The 19,017-nt window shown below is 42.3% G+C and overlaps 1 protein-coding gene across 5 annotated transcripts in view; it reads right to left on the bottom strand.

The window, feature by feature from the left end:
• Window positions 1-10,575, bottom strand: part of LAPTM4B (lysosomal protein transmembrane 4 beta) — a 164,259-nt gene extending 153,684 nt beyond the window's left edge. For 3 of the 5 annotated variants that reach the window (XM_029591764.1, XM_029591765.1, XM_029591763.1), the window contains exon 1: window positions 10,332-10,557. In XM_029591764.1, coding sequence (XP_029447624.1) covers window positions 10,332-10,430 — 99 coding nt within the window. In that variant the 5' untranslated portion in view covers window positions 10,431-10,557. Of the gene's footprint in view, window positions 1-10,331 lie in introns of all 5 variants that reach the window. The other 2 variants (XM_029591766.1, XM_029591767.1) reach the window with 1 other exon arrangement.
• Between the last annotated feature and the right edge of the window lie 8,442 nt (window positions 10,576-19,017).

The raw sequence follows: 19,017 nt of genomic DNA, 5'->3' as shown, positions 1-19,017 counted from the left end.
AGAGCATGTGTATGTGCGCGTGAGTGTGTATGAGAGTGTGCACAACAACCCCACTTCCTCTCTGCTTACTAATCCATGACAATTTCAGGGTATCTGGAAATCAAAAGTTCCCAGGTGTTGCAGTTTCCAGTTCAGATTTTGTCTGTACATTTCTAATTATATGCTATGATCTTTTTATTCTGTATTTGAGGGTCTATCTGTGTTTTACATGTGAGACTGAAGTGAGGTATTCTAATAATGTATAGTTTCTATGTAGGGATCTATAGCAGCTTGGTTTGTTCTGTTTTTCTAACAGGGGGGTGTATTACTGTTTTAGGCCTGCTATAATATTTGCAGTGTTAGCTTTCATAGGTAGAGTTGTTGCTGTTTGATTGCTGGCAGTTAAGGCCGGATTTTATAAAATTGCGCGAGCGCGTACTTTTGTTCGCACACCAGGCGCGAATAAAAGTACGCTGGATTTTATAAGATACGCACGTAGCCGCGCGTATCTTATAAACTCCGGGGTCGGAGCACGCAAGGGGGTGCACATTTGTGCAACCTGCGCGCGCCGAGCCCAGCGCGCGTGGCCTCGGAGGGAACTTTCCTTCGCCCTCCCCGCACCTTCCCCTCCCTAACCCACCCCTCCGGCCCTATCTAAACCCCCCCTTACCTTTGTTGGCAGATTTACGCTTGCTGAAAGCAGATGTAAATCTGCGCGCGCCAGCGGGCTGCTGGCGCGCTATCACCCGACCTGGGGGCTGGTCCGGAGGCCTCGACCACGCCCCTAGGCCCGCCCCCGAAATGCCGCATCACGCCCCCGAAACGCCGCGTCATTTAGGGAATGCCCCTGACACGCCCCTTTTACGAAGCCCCGGGACTTACGCGCGTCCCGGGGCTCTGCGCGCGCTGGCGGCCTGTGCAAAATAGGCGCGCCGGCAGGCGAGGGCCCTGCGCGCGTAAATCCGGCCCGATTTACGCACGCAGGGCATTTAAAATCCGGCCCTTAGTGTTGTTTTGATATAAAAAGTATACTGCATTGTAATTCTGTTTTCCCGTGGCTCTCTGAAGGTTATGCCCATGCCCAAGATGCACTACACTAAAGTCTAAAACCAGATGGGTTCCAAGTGTCTCTTGTGTTTTTGCAGGGTTTTCTGGTTGGCACCATAGCAGTGCATATAAATATAATATACATTTTGCAAGTGATATTTTAACTCTGAAGACTGTGCTTTGAATGTCATTTTTCATGTAAAATCTGTTGTTCTAAAAGCATAATTTTTCTGTTGTGTGTTAGGAGGGAATGATGGGTTGAGGGGTGCAAGGTTGTAAGGTTTTCCTAGGGTGCCTAGTACCCTTGTACTGGCATTAAGGTGCAAACATTTCACAGTCTCCCAACTTGTGGTGTCACGTGTTGTGTAATGAGTGAAAGCACAGTTTTTCACTTGGCCATAACGTCCACATTGCCTGGCTATGGCTCTGATTATGCATGAGATGGATTTGCATACATTGGAGGCAATGTATGCAAATCCCTCTCATGCATTTTCATTGTGGTTATCCTGAAAATCTAGCCTGTTTGGGGCTCTCGAGGACCAGCGTTGGCCACCCTTGTATTTGAGTATTAGAAATACAGTTCTTAGCTGGCTGTTGTTGTTTTTCCTTAACAATAAACAGCAAATAGTTCACCGGGATGCTGCCTCCTCTAAATGACAGAGGTCCCCCACTGTCCCCAGTTCTCTAACCGTTTTCCATAGCTGCTGGACTTGGCCTCACCCTCTATACTTTCGCTGATAATGTTCAGATATTTTTACCTAATCAAGAGATCGCTGGAGAAAATCTTCATGAACATTTTTCAGCTATGAGTAAGTGGATGAGGACCAACAGACTCCGATTAAACCCTAGTAAAACAACTGATTTTGATTTTTCAATTTAGCAGTGTCTCTAATCCCCCTTTCAAGAAATAAAGAGTTTAAGAACATAAGAAATTGCCATGCTGGGTCAGACCAAGGGTCCATCAAGCCCAGCATCCTGTTTCCAACAGAGGCCAAACCAGGCCACAAGAACCTGGCAATTACCCAATTAATTCTGCACTATCGATGCAAGGAAAGCCTTCGAGAACCTGTGTTTGGTAAGGCAGTTGAGGCGCTATCTGCACAGATTAGACCTTTGAACAGTGATGCAGGTGGTTGTCATTCACACTTAGATTACTGCAATACAAACTACCTGGGCATTTTGTAAAAAGACCTCAGTGCAGAATGCTGCATTCAGAGTTATTACTGGAGGCTGAAGGTAGAACAGAGCCACCTCATTATTATCATTACATTGATTTCTGATCAAACTCAGAATAATTTGTAATATTTTGTTTGGCCTTCAAGGCCATCAGAAAGCGAGGCCCGAAGTATCTTCAAACTCAGATCCAGTGGTACTATCCAGCACAATCTCTTCATTCGAGTCAAATTAATTGGCTTGCTCCATCATTAATAAAGGTTTGCAGGATAGTGAAAACCCAAGATTAGTCATTTACCGTGAGGGCTCTACTACTGTGAAATACCTTTCCCTCAGACTTAAGATTTCAAATGAACTCTCTCTCTTTCCATACAGATATAAAAATCTGGCTGTTTGGCCAGATGTGATCTCTGTTGTTATGGGCCACATGTCATTTGGAGCTGGATTTTTGTGTTTTGAGTTTCAGCTGGATTGGTTTCCAAATGAACAGGCATTGTGGCTGCTGTGCCCTGGGTCTGTCAGCCTGAGAGTCGACAGCCCCTTTTCTATACTTAATGGGGCACTGTCTCTTCATGGTTAGAATTGGTTCAGTGGATGGTTGCTGGGAGATAGATTTTATTTGGTTTTCATCATGCCTGAAATGGTGTAGGAGGGCAACTGTCACTTACAACCTATTATAAGAGAGAGTTAACACACTCACTATTCATATTTGTATTTATGAAAAATAATTTTTATATGAATATTTTAGGAGGTAGATTCTTGTATGATTCCTATATGGCCCAATGGCGAAGGTGTGAGGAGTTTCTATATGATGCTCTTTGCAAGTATGATGTTTTTAAACTGGATGTGATATTTTACTCTCTGTTTTTGTAACCATTTAGTTTGTTTTGTAATCTTCATTGAACAGGTTAACCACTCAGAAAGAGGAAAATAAATCCTGGATTAAATTAAAAGTATTGACTGGTGTGTGAAATGGAAATGTATACATTACCAGGGTATTGCCAATCCTGAGACATTCTTAGACATGACAACTGTCAATGACTGGTAATAAAAATTGCTAAGATGGGGAAAGCGTTTCTATGTATTTGTAAAAGTAAATGCCTTTGTTCATGATACTTTGTGGCATGATAGGAGATTGCTAGCTTTTTTTTTGGGGGGGGGGGCACGGGTTAGAACTGCCAGTTTGTTTGGGGTTTTTCTTTTGGGGGGGGGGGGTCAAGCAGCCTTTTCTCTTATTGTGTCTATAGAGCTGGGCCAAAGTGTTTGAAAAAGAATGCAAATGATATAGGCTTTTGATTAAATATGGGCAAGCATTTTTGGCCCTTGTTCCTAGTCTGAGCATGCTCCATTTGCTTCCTCTGTCTTTATATAAGGGGAGAGATTGTACCAGAGCAATTTTGTATGCCTGAAGAATAGTGTAATGAGGTTGATGATGCATTTCATTGCTTGGAGCCTGACCAGTCCCAAATGCCTCATTATACATTTATGGTGGCCTATTCACTGCTATTTAGCCTCCTAAGACTGACCTTTTCAAGTTGGAATAGCGTTTAAAATGTTCACCCTACCCTGCCAAACAGTTAATCCACACTGGTCCAAAATGTTGGCATAAGATGTGAAAATAAAACTTTTATATTTTTGCTGTCAAGATACTCTGTGTGTGCTCCCTTGCTGAGTAAGTTGAGTCATGTCTGCTATAAGTTTTATTTTGCCATAGGGAAGACTACCTTCTGGTTCCATAATTGTTTTGTGTTGCAGTAGGTCATTTGGTGACTGTATTTGCATCAAAGATACATACACTAAATAATCCTCCTCATCCCTGCGGTGATTACAGCTTGTTTTGGCAGCTCTGAACTCTTCCCAGCAGTAGCTGGGACATTAGTGTACAATTTTGTTTATTTGGATAATGATATTGGGCTACTATTGATTTTTACTTCCAGCCTGCTGATTTGCAGATAATCTTTTGAGTTGTTTTGCAAATGTTTGAAGTTTATATTGTTTACTTCATACCCAGCTGTTGCTGGTTGGCTTATAAACGCACACATTTATTTTGATATGTTAAAATTAAGACAACGTGATTTTGTGTTAGTTACCAACTGTCCTACTAATATCACAGTGGCCTTGCTTGTGAACTGTGCCTATGCCACACAAAAGGACTTGCAAACATATCAGCTTTCTTAGTAACATGAGTGTATTTCCTTTAGAGAAAGAACAATGGAGTCTCACTGAGGGAATTTCCATTACACAGGTCAGATGACAGGTCTCAGTATTTTTGTTTTTCCTAGCCTCTTTCTACCAGTTTCTGGGTGTTTGAGGTTTGAGCAGTTATCACTCCACCAAGGTACCTGTGACCTTATCATAGGAGAAACCTGCAAAAGTTTGCCGCTGTCCTCTGCAGCTCCACAGCACCTACTTTCACAACTAGTGGTCTCCCTGCTTAACTTCTGTGAGTTAACAAGTTGGGCTCTCCCAGGCCTCTGTTGCTGAGGGAGTATGTGTGCTAAAACAATGCATCAATAGAAAGGAGCTGTCCAGCAATTCAGCATGCAACATGTGCATGTGTGAGATTATGCTTGATTCATCTATGTAGGCTGCAATTTTCAGTAGTCTGCCTAGTTGCAAGGCATGTCCACACATTTGTACCTGCTTACCTTGTGGATAATTTTAAAAAGAAAACTATTAGATCAAGAGTGGCCAACTCCGATCCTTGAGAGCCACAAACAGGCCTGGTTTCCAGGATATCCACAATGAATATACATGGGATAGATTTGCATGCACATCTGTCTCATGCATATTCCTTGTGGATATCCTAAAATCCTGGCTTTTTGTGGCTGGCTGGAGTTGGCCACCCCTGTACTAGACATTAGCTGCAGGTTCACATGCGCAAATGGCTTTCATACTTTTCACCTATGATTTCTGCGAGTGCCTGACTGGGTGATCAAAAAGCATGTATATGTTGGAAAATCAAATGTAGGCAAGCTATTTTTCTTCACCCCCCCAACTAAAATACTGGGTAAATCCTTTGAAAATTGTCTCACTTGAGACCAGAAAGGAGGCAATGATGGTGAAACAGATTTTTTTTTATTAAATAATCTTAAATACTCAAAGGTGCTTATCACAGTTCCAGAGATCCTGTCATGTCACTACAATCCAGAGATCCTGTCATGTCACTACAATCAAGCAGCTTCTGAATCAAGTACTGAAAAAAGGTGGCCAAATTAAGTTTTAGTCTTTCAATTCCAATCTAGCAAATTAATCAACTGTTCCATCAGACATTAATTACCTTTTGTAATAGTAACCATGATTCTTGTTTGACCCTTAGCCTGATTTCTATTTTATTCAACCCATTTCAACCAATTTCAGCTAAAACATTTCTTATCTTTCATTTCCCCCTAAGTGTTCATGGTCACATGAATCTACTGCTCCTTACACCCATACAGAATTCTACAGCATTTCTGTTTCTCATAAACTTCAACCAAGTACAGCGGACATCCTATTTAGCAATTCCATCCGTAATCCATAAGCAGCTGCATGATAGTCACCTTTCATCCCTACTTCAAAGAAATCTTTTCTGGGGGGTTTTCTGGGATTTATTTTTATCAGTATAAGTCATTGCTATTTTGTTATATATTAAATTATATAATAAATAATAAAAATCATTTTGGTTAAATGTTTTCAAATTTTAAAATTTCTGTGTATCCGTTCCCAGGCACCAGTGTAACTTTCTGAAGTTATTCAAGCCCACTGATAGGCTGAGCCTTTGTGGCGTTCCAAAAGTTATTTAGGTTTCTAAATGTGATGAATGCTAAATCAGCAAACTAATGAACAAGTACAAATGTAATGCTAAGCTAATATAAGTGGTCTAATAAATTAAACCCATCCTAATAAAACCATAATTGGAGGACTTCAGAAAGAATACTATACCACCAGCTTTGGATATCCCCCAGTCAAAATCTAATAAAACATCTTTGATAAATCATGAAAAACAGCTTCAATGTAATTCCTCCACTTACAACAGATTACCGTATATGAACTAGTTAACATTGGATGCTGGTGTTTATAACTAGAATCCCTGCCTTTATTTGAGATATGATACAGATAGAGAGACTGAACCTATATTTTTCACCAGTTGCTTTGGCCCCCTTTTCTCAGCCTTTGCAAGATTTGATAACAAACAGCGCTAGATGCTGGACTGTAATGAGGGCTTAGAAACAGAAACAGAGAATGTGGTGGCAGATTAGCTGGGCTTTGTTGCAGTGCTTATCTAATCTGTCCAGCTTTCTTCCTCTAGCAGTGCTGTGTAGGACCACAGTTGATCTCTGGCTTTTCCTTTTTGTGCCACTAGGGATTGTCTGTGCTAATCCTATGCCTTTTTTTTTTTTTTTTAAAGCTATGTTACAGTTTTTGCTTCCACCATCAACCCTGGAAGGCCATTCCATGGATGCAACTTCCTTTCTGTGAAGAAATATTTTCCAATGTAACGCTTGAGTTGTATAGTAATTTCTTTCTTCCTAAAAAGGTTTCTTCTTGTATTTATAACTTTGAGGTATTTGAATACAGCATCTCCATCATATCCGCTATTGATTATTATTCTCTCTCTCTAGAGCAAACATGCTTAGGTTTTTAAGTCTCATTTCATAGTGCTTTTGCTACAGATTTCGCACCGTTCTGGACTGTCTCTAGCCTGGCTATATCTTCTTGGAAGCCACAGGGATTCTGGTACAGTGGTAGGTTTTTAAGCTTGTGTAGTAAAAATCTGTGGCCCTGAGAATGATCCACACTGGACCAAAATATTGATATTAAAAAATGTGAACAGTTTAAAATGTTCACAGTTTTCCTATAAGGAATCACTCAGTATGCTAACTCCATGAGCTCTCTTTGTTAAACAGGAGATCTGAGATAAAGCCAAAGTCTGGAATCCCTGCACCAAAGGTGAACACAAAGCTAAGTAATTGTTTTAAAATCCATTATATTTTGATCTTTACAACTCCACAAATTGCCTTGTGGGATTCTGTAAGTACTGCTGCATCATATTTTGAGCTTGTATTTGCTGGGGCTCTGTCTTTAATGTCCACTGCATTGTATAAACACTGAAGGCCCGATGTTTTTTTTTTTTCCCATAGACATAAAACAGGTAAAAAGCCTTTAATATATCTGACCTTATGTCTTGAGGCTACAGTTGAGGTTCTGACATGGATTCTATGAGGATGCAGCTGTTGCTCCTGTCTTTTTTCCACCCTTCCTTCACCTTTTTGTCAATAGTGGTATCAGACAATGCATGGCTTCTAGATGGTTTAGGAGCAGAGAGGCAGGCATGCCCCTTCTGAAACAGAACTCATGTCCAATGGGGTTTATACAGGTTATACAGGGTGGCCCATGGAAAAGTAGCCCGCCTCCAATACCAGTGCCACGCAAGCAGGCTACTTTTCCATGGGCCACCCTGTATAAGGCTGTTACCCTACCTCCTGAACAGAAGTTTTTCTTGATTTGTCTGAATTTCCCCAGTCCTTCTTGGACAGATGACCCACAGAGAGATATCCTTGTTTTTTTGGAGAGTTTGCCAAATTTTATTCTAAATATTATTTTCCTCAGAAAATTGTAGGTAAACATAGAATTAGCAATACTAATTGTGTGATATTAATGCTATACAGAGGGATGAGCTTGGGTCATCTGTCCAAGGACAGATATATATATATATATATATATATATATATATATATATATACACACACACACACACACACACTGATTACTGCATAGTCCGCCCTTGAAATATTTTGTTTAATCAACAGAATTTCTTTCATTCAGTCCCCTTTAAGTTTTGTTTTCTGCACAAGAACAGTCTCTAGGCCTAAAGGTTTTTCAGAGCATGGGTGAAAAGGTGCTTTACAAAATGTGGTTGGGGTTAAACCACATAAATCAGGGCTTGATTTGGGAATGTATGTGACTGTGTCTGTGTGATATGTCCACATTTACAATATTTATTGTGGGGTTCAGTCCTTTTAAGGAACCGTGTCCTTAGTCATTCAGTCTCCAATTCCATAAGATCACAGAAGAAGGTTGGACTGGCTAATCGTTGGATAGAAGACCTCCAAGAAAAAGTGAACACTATAGGCAATTAGGCATTGGTTTTAATGACTCAGTAAGACACATTCTTCTACATGAAGGAGTACAGGATGAGTTTCCCCACAGCGTTGCATGCCAGGGTGGATACTGTGCTATTGAAAGGGCATGTTAAACTGCACTTACCCCCTCCCCAATCCACTCTCTGGATATCGAGCTCTTGAGACACATTTAAGAAGAGCAGGGATGCTGATCCTGGTGTCAAGGTTCAGCTCCGGGTTATGTAATTTGGCTTGCTGACATTTTCCCTACAGGAATAACCTAACTAGACTGAGAAGAGGCTCTCACCTTTTGCTTACTGCACATATTTCTTGCTAAGCACTGTACAGTGCTTTAGATATAAGAACAATATAAATACACTGAAATGATGGTTAATGGGAGGCAAGTGTTCTGACTCAGCATTAAAATGTAGTATTGTTTTTTCTCTGTGGACAAAAGGAGTTGAAGCAGTGTGCCATCTCATTAATCCTGTGCTATTTGCTACAATGACAGAATGCTCCACTTGTCTGCACCCCTATGCACCTAATTGTACCATCATTGTTCTCCACTGTCCCTTTTCGTCTAAGACTTTCATCAAATGAGTTTTCATTGTCCATTCTTTAGCACGTGTGCTACCCATCAGATGAGTAAGAATGGATGGGGTGCCACCACATATCCCAGAAAAACAGAAATGCATAACTTTTCTGGAACAGGCTGACAAGACTGCCTCCACATTATCAGTTTCCCCAGAAACTGATGCCTATGAGTAACTATACTATATACATGGCACAACAGCAAATAAATAAGTCAATGCATAATTAAATCAGCGGCCTTACCAAAGCTCTTTTTTTTTTTTTTAAGAGATTGATAGTCAGCTGGGTTCTTATATACTGCAATTGTTATTTATAGCCTAAAGCTCTTTGACATGGTTCATCCTTCAAAGTGTGAGCATTTTAAAGAAGCTTCTTAGGCTTGCTAAATATCTGGATTTAAATATCTTACAATATTATGCACATCCTCCTCCCCTCTTCATAAAAGTGTTCCTCTAGAAAGGAAAAGTATGACATTGTCTCTTTAGCAAGGTGACTTATCTCAAAGAATTACTCAGAGGGCAGCTGATCTAAATGATCAGGGGCAGGGGATGAGATAGGGCTCCAGAATTTAATCTGCATACAAACACAATATGTTGCTGCTGGCTTGGGAGGATCTGTTTTAGCTTCAGACATTAGAAAAGCTTGTCAAAATAAGTAATTATGTGCATGCAGACTCAAGGAAGTTTTGATTTGAGAATTGAAATACCCAGGATAGAAAAGGACGGCAAGAACTGCCAGGATCGGTATTAGACTCCATAAGTGAAATATATAATTTCCATTTAATTTCTTTTAGGATATTAACATAGTCATTCTCAAGTTGAAATAAGCAAAGACGAAACAGCATTCAACATTTGAAAAATATAAATAAGCTTTGCTAAAACATAAGCTATACACTCACTTTGGTTGATTGTATCCTGGCTTTATTTCATGGGCTCCTGCTATTATCTTATTAAAAAGAATTACGTTTCTAATAATAAAACTCTTTGGAGAGTAATCTCCTGAAACCTATACGTGTACCCAAGACAGCTTTAAGTCTTGGAGTAAATTCTGCATTAAAACATTTTAAAAAAAAAAGCGCTTTAAAGCAGAATTCGAAACGTACCTAGCGAACCAATTAGTATTCTTTAGGAATAGGTACCAATACTAACAAACGGCAGTAAATTGCATCCTATTCATTTGCTTCTGATAAAATCGCAAACAAAAAAAAAAAGTATGAATTTGCTGACTTTTTAAATGCTGAGTAATTTTATTACACATTCCAACTGTCAGCGCTCTGGCTCTTAACTCACTCCTCGCTAGAGATGCAGTCCCAAAGATAGCAGCTAATAATGCAGCTACACTAGCGCCAACTCTGAACTGCAAATTGCAGTGTTTTCTTTTCCTATTGCTACTGCCGTTGTAAATCCATCACAGAAAAGCAACCGCATGCGTCTGCCTTACCAAGTACCAGACTCCGAGGATTATAGTCCCGGTGCGGACATGGCAGCACAGGCAACAGCTGTTGGAATAGAAGCGAGCCCAAGGTGCGTTCATCTTCATGGCGCCGGACCTGCTCTGCTGGCCACACGCTGCGGCCGCGGTCTGGGGAGAATGGAAAGAGCTCGTCCGGAGAAGGGGGGGGGGGGAGGCGCGCGCGGCTCGACACACAGCCACGGTCCGCGACACAGAGCTAGGGCACGTGACAGCCCCGCCGCTGCCTTCCATGACATCATGCGGCAAGCAGGCTGCGACGCTCGAGGGGCACGTGACAGGCACCCCAGCTGCATATTATGACGTCATGCGGCTAGTTCACTGCAATAATCGAGGGTTCTGCCCCTCTTTGTTACATGTAAGAAGGGTGCTAGAAGAAGCCGGCTGAGCAAGCGGTATATACAACTTTTTAAATAAATAGAAATGGAATAAAGTTAACTCACATTACTAGGGCTAGTATCTATGGTGCTGTGCCAGCGTGGTTCCAGACTTGAGGGTTGCCAGATGCTGTGATCCATGCACAGACGCAGTACACTCAAGTCTGGGCCACGATGGCACATAAGAACACAAGGCACAGAACCATAGACTAACACTAGCCCCAGAAATGTGAGTTAACTTTATTCCATTTCTGGCCCAAGAGGTAAATTTGCAATCTTAAAAAACTGGGCTAACCACTGAAGTTCTTGAATCCAGGATTCCAGAGACAAAGACCCCCCCCCCCCCCCCCCCAAATACCACCACTGACTCACTAACCCAGCTTCCATCTTCCTACCACCCTCCCCCCAAAGCATGTTCTATAGATTCCCATACTCCAGTCCTATAGAATGTATTTTATTCCTTCTGCCTTCCCCACTGGCCATTTAAAAAGGGCAGGGGTTCTGCTAAAAGTTAGTGACCTTAACTGAACTCACACCATTTTTCAATGGCCAGTGGGGAGAATAGAAGGAAAAGGAGGAGGCATTGTAAAAGCTAGATAAGTATGGGGGCAGGGAGGGGCCTGGAGGATGGATTGGGTAGCAGGTATATGGATAGGTGGGTAGGAGTCAGATTATCTGTCATAGGGCTCTTGGGGCAGAGTCCCTTTGCCAGAGCTGGATGAGCCCACTTCCAGTGTTTTGTTTTGTTTTTATGTTAATTACTATAGTAAAGTAAGTGCACCTTTTAGTATACCCTTTTCTTCTGGTTTTAGTGCCCTTTTTTAAACTCCAGCTGCATTTGCATGCTATTGGCTTACTGCAACAGGAATTAACTCTTTTTTTTTTTTTTAACATGTTATTACTTCAGGCTTATGCCTAACCCTTTGAAATGTTTAGTGGAACACATGCTGCAGAGGTGATAGCTTCCAGGCTTCTGGCTCTGTGAATGAAACTTTAATAACTTTAATAACAAAACCATGGCAGCACCAGTCACCAAGCAACATAATTGCAAAATCCAGAGCAAAACTCAGCTTTTCATGGTTTTAATCCTGGAACTGTAAACCTGCACTACATTATATTATTATTAAAATATTTTCAAAATCCTGTATTGCTGTCTTCTTTTATACTTTTATTAGAAGAATGCTCATCATAAATTATAGAATTTGAGAGATCACAAAAGTCAGGATGTAGTCCCTTCCCTCTCAAGATTTGAAAAGTGTACTTCATGGAGTATATAACATTTTCCAAACGCATTCTTTACATTGTGTGTGCGAGTCTGTGTTTGTGCTCAGTCCTCATCCTTTAACCCCCCCGAACTTGTCCATGTCCCACTCACTCCTCAGTCCTTTCTCCTCTCCCCCACTTGGTATACCCTTCCCTCAATACTCATTCTTACTAAGCCTTAATCGCCCCCTCCAGCAACGTGTCAGCCTCAGATATCCCTTTTTATTCCTCCCGAGCCTTAATGCAGGTATGATTCTACAACTGTACTATACATATAAAGGGCAATTTTCAAAATAATCTAGTCCATTGGTTCTCAACCTTTTTTCGGCCTGGACACAGCTGACAGATGGTTCTCACATACATGACTAGGGATGTGCAGAAGGAAAAATTTCATTTTGTTTCGTTTTTCATTTCGCTGGGACCCAAATTCGTTTCATTAGTTTCATAGAGGAAAAAACCAATTCGTTTATTAATTTCATTCGGTTTTCGTTTGCCATTAAAGTCAATGGGGGAAGTATTTGCAGCCTATTTTTGGCTGCAGAATTGGGGTTTTCTTATCAATTCTGATGAAACTTCTGGGGAGCAATCATCAGAACGAGAAAAGAGCGCCAAGGCACTTTGCCACAGTCTAAGTGGCACCAAATTGGCATGAATAGCCTAAGGCACTGTAAAGGGGCAAAGGGGTACCAGGCGTGGCAAGAAGTGCAAAGCAGCAGCGAGTATGTCAAAAACACACCACAGCTTCAAAACAGTTGCATGAACCCTCGAAGGCAGCACGACAGGCAAAGTGGCAAGACAGGTGGCATCAACATCCTACAGCACAATGAAGGGGGAACATAGCAAGATGAAAGTGTGTCAGAAAAAAACACAAGGCGCCGATAAAGGGACAAAGCAGCAGAAAGACTAGGACCAACACACTGAGGTACCATGATAGTGGCAAGAACACCACAAGGAGCAGAGTGAGTCGTCTGGTGTATGGCAGCAAGGCAGAGTGGCAGAAAGTTGATAGGGGCAAGACAGGCTGGCAGAGCTGAGGTAGTTAGACAAGCACAGCGTTTGGGGTTAGGTACATGTGCTGATATTATCTGGAGCATATGAGGCAGTTGGAGCTGCTGCAAGGCTTTAAATTGCCATTATTCATCTTGCCATTCACAGGGAAAATCTGAAAACCCAAGCAAAGGCATGTTTATTTTCAAAAACACTAGCATTTCCATCAACTCTGATGCCAGCCTTGAGCAATGAGGGCTCATGATATCCCCTGTCATTGCAAATACACGTTCACTGGGCACACTGGTTGGTGGACATGACAGATATCACTGAGCCACTTTGGCTAGGTGTGGCCAGACAGTGGACTTGTGTGCCCAATATGCCAGTGGATCTATCTGCATGTCCTCTATGGGCACTGTGAGATACTGTGTCACTGACATTTGTGTTGGTGTCTCCTTTGCTTGGGGTGGGCTGAGAGTTCTTCTTGCCAGCTGCTTTCGCTCTAGCCCGTTCCAGAACAGATGATTTTTTTAAGGGCAACATGGCTTAGGCGTACTGAAGTGGAGGAGGAAGTACTAGCTGTCACTGACAGTGCTGCTCCTGCTTGGGCTTGCACTACTCTCTGAAGTACCCGCTGTTTCCTCCTCTGCTTCATGCCTAATCTGTCTCTGCCTATGGCGCTCCTGTTTCCGAACATTTACTAATAGCAGGTTCTTCACATAAGTGAGACAATCGAACTGTAGGGTGAGTTTCCCTTTCACACAGGTATAACAGACTATGGTGAGCATGTATGTGTGGTCTTTTGTTAAAGGTCTTAATCTCTCTTGCACCTGCCTCTGCAAAAGGTCCAGACAATGCAGCACCTCTGCTCTCATTCCCTCTTCCTGTTTAAAGTCCACCAAATTTTCCTCCAGAAAATTAACTATAGGGATGATGTCAGCCAAGGTGGCACTTATGGAAGTCAGCTCGTCCATGGCATCCTTGAAGGGCTGCAGGATTTTTAACAGCTGATTCATGACTAACCAATCATGATGCCCTAGGGGACTCTGCCCACCTATGTCCATTTCCACAGAAAGGTCTGCTGCTCCACTAACCTCTGCAGCATCATATAGGTGGAATTCCACCAGGTGCCAATGTCTTGAATGAGACGCTTGTAAGACATCCTCAAATAGTCTGCTTTTCACGGAGAACCTGCCCCACCTTCACACTTCTGTGGAGTGTGCTGCTATATTCCTGTGTATTAACGTATGCAGGTATTCATTCTCTTGGTGATTGGACGCCAAGCCCAGAGCTGACTTCACTACCAGGAGCAGAATGCATGCAAAACATTGGATGTTCTGAAAGCACCCGACGGCTATTGTCTTTACCATGTTTGCACCATTGTCTGTGACAAAGAACCCTGCCTGAAGAGTCCTGTCTCACTGGTGTAGCTGCCAGCCCGCCAGCATCTGTCTGATGCATGCTAGAATATTGGCTGAGGTATGGGCCTCGTCCGTCAGGTGGGTGTGCAGTAAAGCCCACCTCCACCCTGATACTTGTTCACTAATAGAGCTGCTGCCTGCCCCTGGCTTAGCCAGGTCCCACCATTGTGCTGTCAGGGAGAGGTAAGAGTGTGCAGCATTCATGGCGGTCCAGATATTGCAGGTGAAATGCACCCTCCTCTCTGCCTTGGCTAACAGCACTTGGATGCTGCTGCGATACTGGTTATACAGGCTGGGGATGACCTTTCTGCTAAATGTGGTTCTGGAGGGGACTTTTTAATTTGGAACTAAAACCTTCAGCAAATGCTTGAAACCCACATTCTACACTAGCTGCAAGGGCTGGTCATCAAGGGCAATCATTTCCCCAATGCTCCTGGTTACAACTTTTGAGGATGCCTGCCTCCTTCCCCAGGATAACATTACCAAACACCACCCCATTTCCTCCATGGTGGGTTGTCGTGTCTGACACATGGCAGGGGGCTGCTGGCCTGCCACCTGACTGCTAGAAGGGGCTGAGGGCGTGGGATGACTCTGCTCCTTTTCAACCACTTTACGCTGCCTGCAAAAAGGGGTCCCCTGACTGGTACTGCCACCATCCCCAGATGGCAGTACTGTTGGGTGTTGCTTCTGCATATGATGCATCATGCCAAAATTAGTTAACTGTCCCATTTGCTTGCCTCTGCTAATAGCCCTGGCACAGTAATTATACGGAGCAAAATTCGGGTCCTCCATCACTTTAAAGTGGCTCCAGAGCACAGATTTCTTTTGTGATCCCTTCTCTTTAGCCTTTGGGGTGGATGCTAGCACTGGAGTTGAAGTAGTGGGTGCACCCTGAGAAGCAATGCCAGGGGCATCAGTCACACTCTGTGCCTGCGCCGACTGCTCTTCCTCCTCATCATCATCAGTTTAATCTCTCCCCTGCCGCACTGAAGTGGAGGCTAAGACAGAACTAACTCATCCTCTTAAACCTTCTTCAGCTATTACTTCTTCCATTTCTGATTATGAGAATCCCACACAAGATGATTCTTCATTGGAATCAGAAGCAAACAGTGTCTGCGCTACATTTTCAGCACTAAGTAGAGTCTGTTGTCGCACTGCTGCTTTTGGGTCTCACCCTTTTGTCTTGTATCACTCAGCCTCCCCTTCCCTCACCTCCAAAACAACAGGGTCAGAAACAGGTGGTGGCAGTGCATCATCTTTAAATTTCAGTTTTTTCCCAGAAGGAACTGCCTGACCCTCCAGAGATTTTAGACTGGAACAGCTCCCTTTTTATCTTTAATAGGGGACCAGCACTGCCTTTTGAAGTGCCTCCTGTGCCAGTCCCAATCACTCATCTACCTTTCTCTGACATCATGGATTTAATGTCACTACCTACTAGGGATTTCAATTAAAATAATTATTTCTTTATTGGTGAATGAACACCTCTGTATCAATATATGTGAGTGTGGAAAACTGCACAGTGCAGTGCCTTGCTGTACACTACAACAGACTGCTGTATGTGCACAAAAAAATTTAAACTCCAGGGAAAAGACTGGAAGCCTGAGCAAGCACAGTTCCTAGTGATGCTGCTTCTTGTTTGAAAATACCAACTCCCAGACAGCCACTGCATCTCTCACACTATCTCCCACCCACACCCTGCCTGCAACCTACCCCAGTGGGGTAGGATCCACAGCAAAATGCCACTGCTGGCAGCTTGGCTCAGTGGGAGAGAAAGTCTGAGTTCAATAAAAAAAAAAAAAAAAGTGCAGTAAAAAAAAAAGCCTGACTGGCACAGCAGCAAAAACAAACAACTATCTGTTTCAGTGGAAAATTCTATCAAAGTAGCAAGCAATAGCCATTGAATACAGATTTGAGACACACAGACTAGCTCTGAGTAAAGCCACCTCCCCAAACAACAGCCGAGAATAAAGTGCCTGGCACGCCTCATTCTTAAGGTATAAATAGTACAGTAGGAACAGCATCACAGAGCAATGAGAGCAGCAATTGGCTGAATTAGAAAGATGCTTAGCTCTGATAGGTTGCCATTCTGGTCTCCTTGCCAATCTGTCTGACCCACTCTATGACAGGGCTGTGAGGTCACTTATGATTCACAGGAAAGGGCTGGTTGTTTGCTATGGATACTCCCACATGGCCTTCTCCTATTTCAAATGGCCGCTAAGAAATCACTGCAAACCAAAAGAATGAAACTAATATATGATGTTTCATTCGTGAGGGATCGCCGTGAGTTTCATGAACCCATGAATGAAACAAACAGGGACTTATGTGTTGCGGACTGCAGCAGTGCATGATTCAGAGAAATGTATCCTTGAAGGATACTAATGAAACAGGAGAGTTAGGGCACCCCAAGAGAGAAGTTCCATTAAAAGCAAACATAGTTCATATGCCTATATGTAAAAAATCACCAAAGCTAATGATTTCTGAATTATCCCAAACAACTGAAAAGCAGGTTGTTAAAACAAGCAAAAAACACACTTTGAAATGTCTGTATGCCAATGCCAGAAGTCTAAAAAGTAAGATGGGAGAGTTAGAGTGTATAGCAGCAAATGATGAGATTGACATAATTGGCATCAAAGAGACTTGGTGGAAGGAGGATAACCAATGGGACAGTGCTATATCAGGGTACAAATTATATCGCAATGATAGGGAGGATCAACTTGGTGGGAGTGTGGCACTTTATGTCCGGGAGGGTATAGAGTCCAACAGGATAAAGATCATACAAGAGAGTAAATGCTCAGTAGAATCTATATGGGTAGAAATCCCATGTGTGTTGAGTAAGAGTATAGTGATAGGAGTATACTACCGTCCACCTGGACAAAATGGTCAGACAGATGATGAAATGCTAAGAGAAATCAGGGAAGCAAACCAATTTGGCAGTGCAATAATAATGGGAGTTTTCAATTACCCCAATATTGACTGGGTAAATGTAACATCAGGACTTGCTAGAGACATAAAGTTCCTGGATGTAATAAAGGATTGCTTCATGGAGCAATTGGTTCAGGAACCAACAAGAGAGGGAGCTATTTTAGATTTAATTCTTAGTGGACCGCAAGATTTGGTGAGAGAAGTAACGGTGGTGGGGCCACTTGGCAACAGTGATCATAACATGATCAAATTTAAACTAATAACTGGAAGGGGGACAATAAGTAAATCTGCAGCTCTAACACTAAATTTTCAAAAGGGAAACTTTGATAAAAAGAGGAAAATAGTTAGAAAAAAACTGAAAGGTGCAGCTGCAAAGGTTAAAAGTGTTCAACAGGCTTGGACATTGTTAAAAAATACAATCCTAGAGGTGCAGTCCATATGTATTCCGCGCATTAAGAAAGGTGGAAGGAAGACAAAACGATTACAGTCATGGTTAACAGGTGAGGTGAAAGAGGCTATTTTAGCCAAAAAAAAATCCTTCAAAAATTGGAAGAAGGAGCCATCTGAAGAAAATAGGATAAAACATAAGCATTGTCAAGGTAAGTGTAAAACATTGATAAGACAGGCGAAGAGAGAATTTGAAATGAAGTTGGACATAGAGGCAAAAACTCATAATAAAACCTTTTTTAAATATATCCAAAGCAAGAAACCTGTGAGGGAGTCGGTTGGACCATTAGATGACAGAGGGTTTAAAGGGGTTCTTAGGAAAGATAAGGCCATTGCAGAAAGACTAAATTAATTCTTTGCCTCCGTGTTTACTAATGAGGATGTTGGGGAGATACCAGTTCCGGAGATGGTTTTCAGGGGTGATGAGTCAGATGAACTGAACGAAATCACTGTGAACCTGGAAGATGTAGTAGGCCAGATTGACAAACTAAAGAGTAGCAAATCACCTGGACCGGATGATATGCATCCTAGGGTTCTGAAGGAACTAAAAAATGAAATTTCTGATCTATTAGTTAAAATTTGTAACATCATTAAAATCATCCATTGTACCTGAAGACTGGAGGGTGGCCAATGTAACCCCAACTCTATATGGTGCATGCTAAAGTCTCTGACAGATTTGACACACCCAGATCAAACAGACTTCTCCCAAGAAGTGGAGGAATGTGAGAAGCACCTAAATCATTTTGCTTACAAAGTTTTTGATACTGCAGACAGGATTTTGGGTGCTTCTGTAGAAGCTCGATGGCTCGCATGGTTGTAAGCAAGGAACCTCTGAAAGGACGTGCACAATAGTCTTTCGGATGTGCCCTGCCTGTACAGTGGACAACTTAATAGGTGACAGAGTTCAAGAAACAGTGAGTGATTTAAAGAACATCAATCGCCCTGGCAATTATTATTGGCTGCAGTGGGGAACCAACTATCCCCCATCTGATGTGAATTTCCCTATGAGCATCAATTCTTTCAAAGATGCATCTTCCGCTCTTTTCATCATCATTGAGCTTCTCCCACTTTTCAGTAATAGCAGCTATGCACCTGAATTTGATGAAGGGAACATCATTAGCCAAAGGATGAACAGCCAATACAACTTAAGGCCGGGACCATTTTTGATGATTTTGAGACCCACCTCCTCTGGAAGAAGCATTCAGTCCTTCCTCTGGGAATGGCTGTATATCACCAATG

The sequence above is a fragment of the Rhinatrema bivittatum genome, chromosome 2 (assembly GCF_901001135.1).
Source record: "Rhinatrema bivittatum chromosome 2, aRhiBiv1.1, whole genome shotgun sequence".
Lineage (NCBI taxonomy): Eukaryota > Metazoa > Chordata > Amphibia > Gymnophiona > Rhinatrematidae > Rhinatrema > Rhinatrema bivittatum.
The sequence above is the reverse complement of the archived record's forward strand: the minus strand, read 5'-3'. Positions and strand labels throughout refer to the sequence as shown.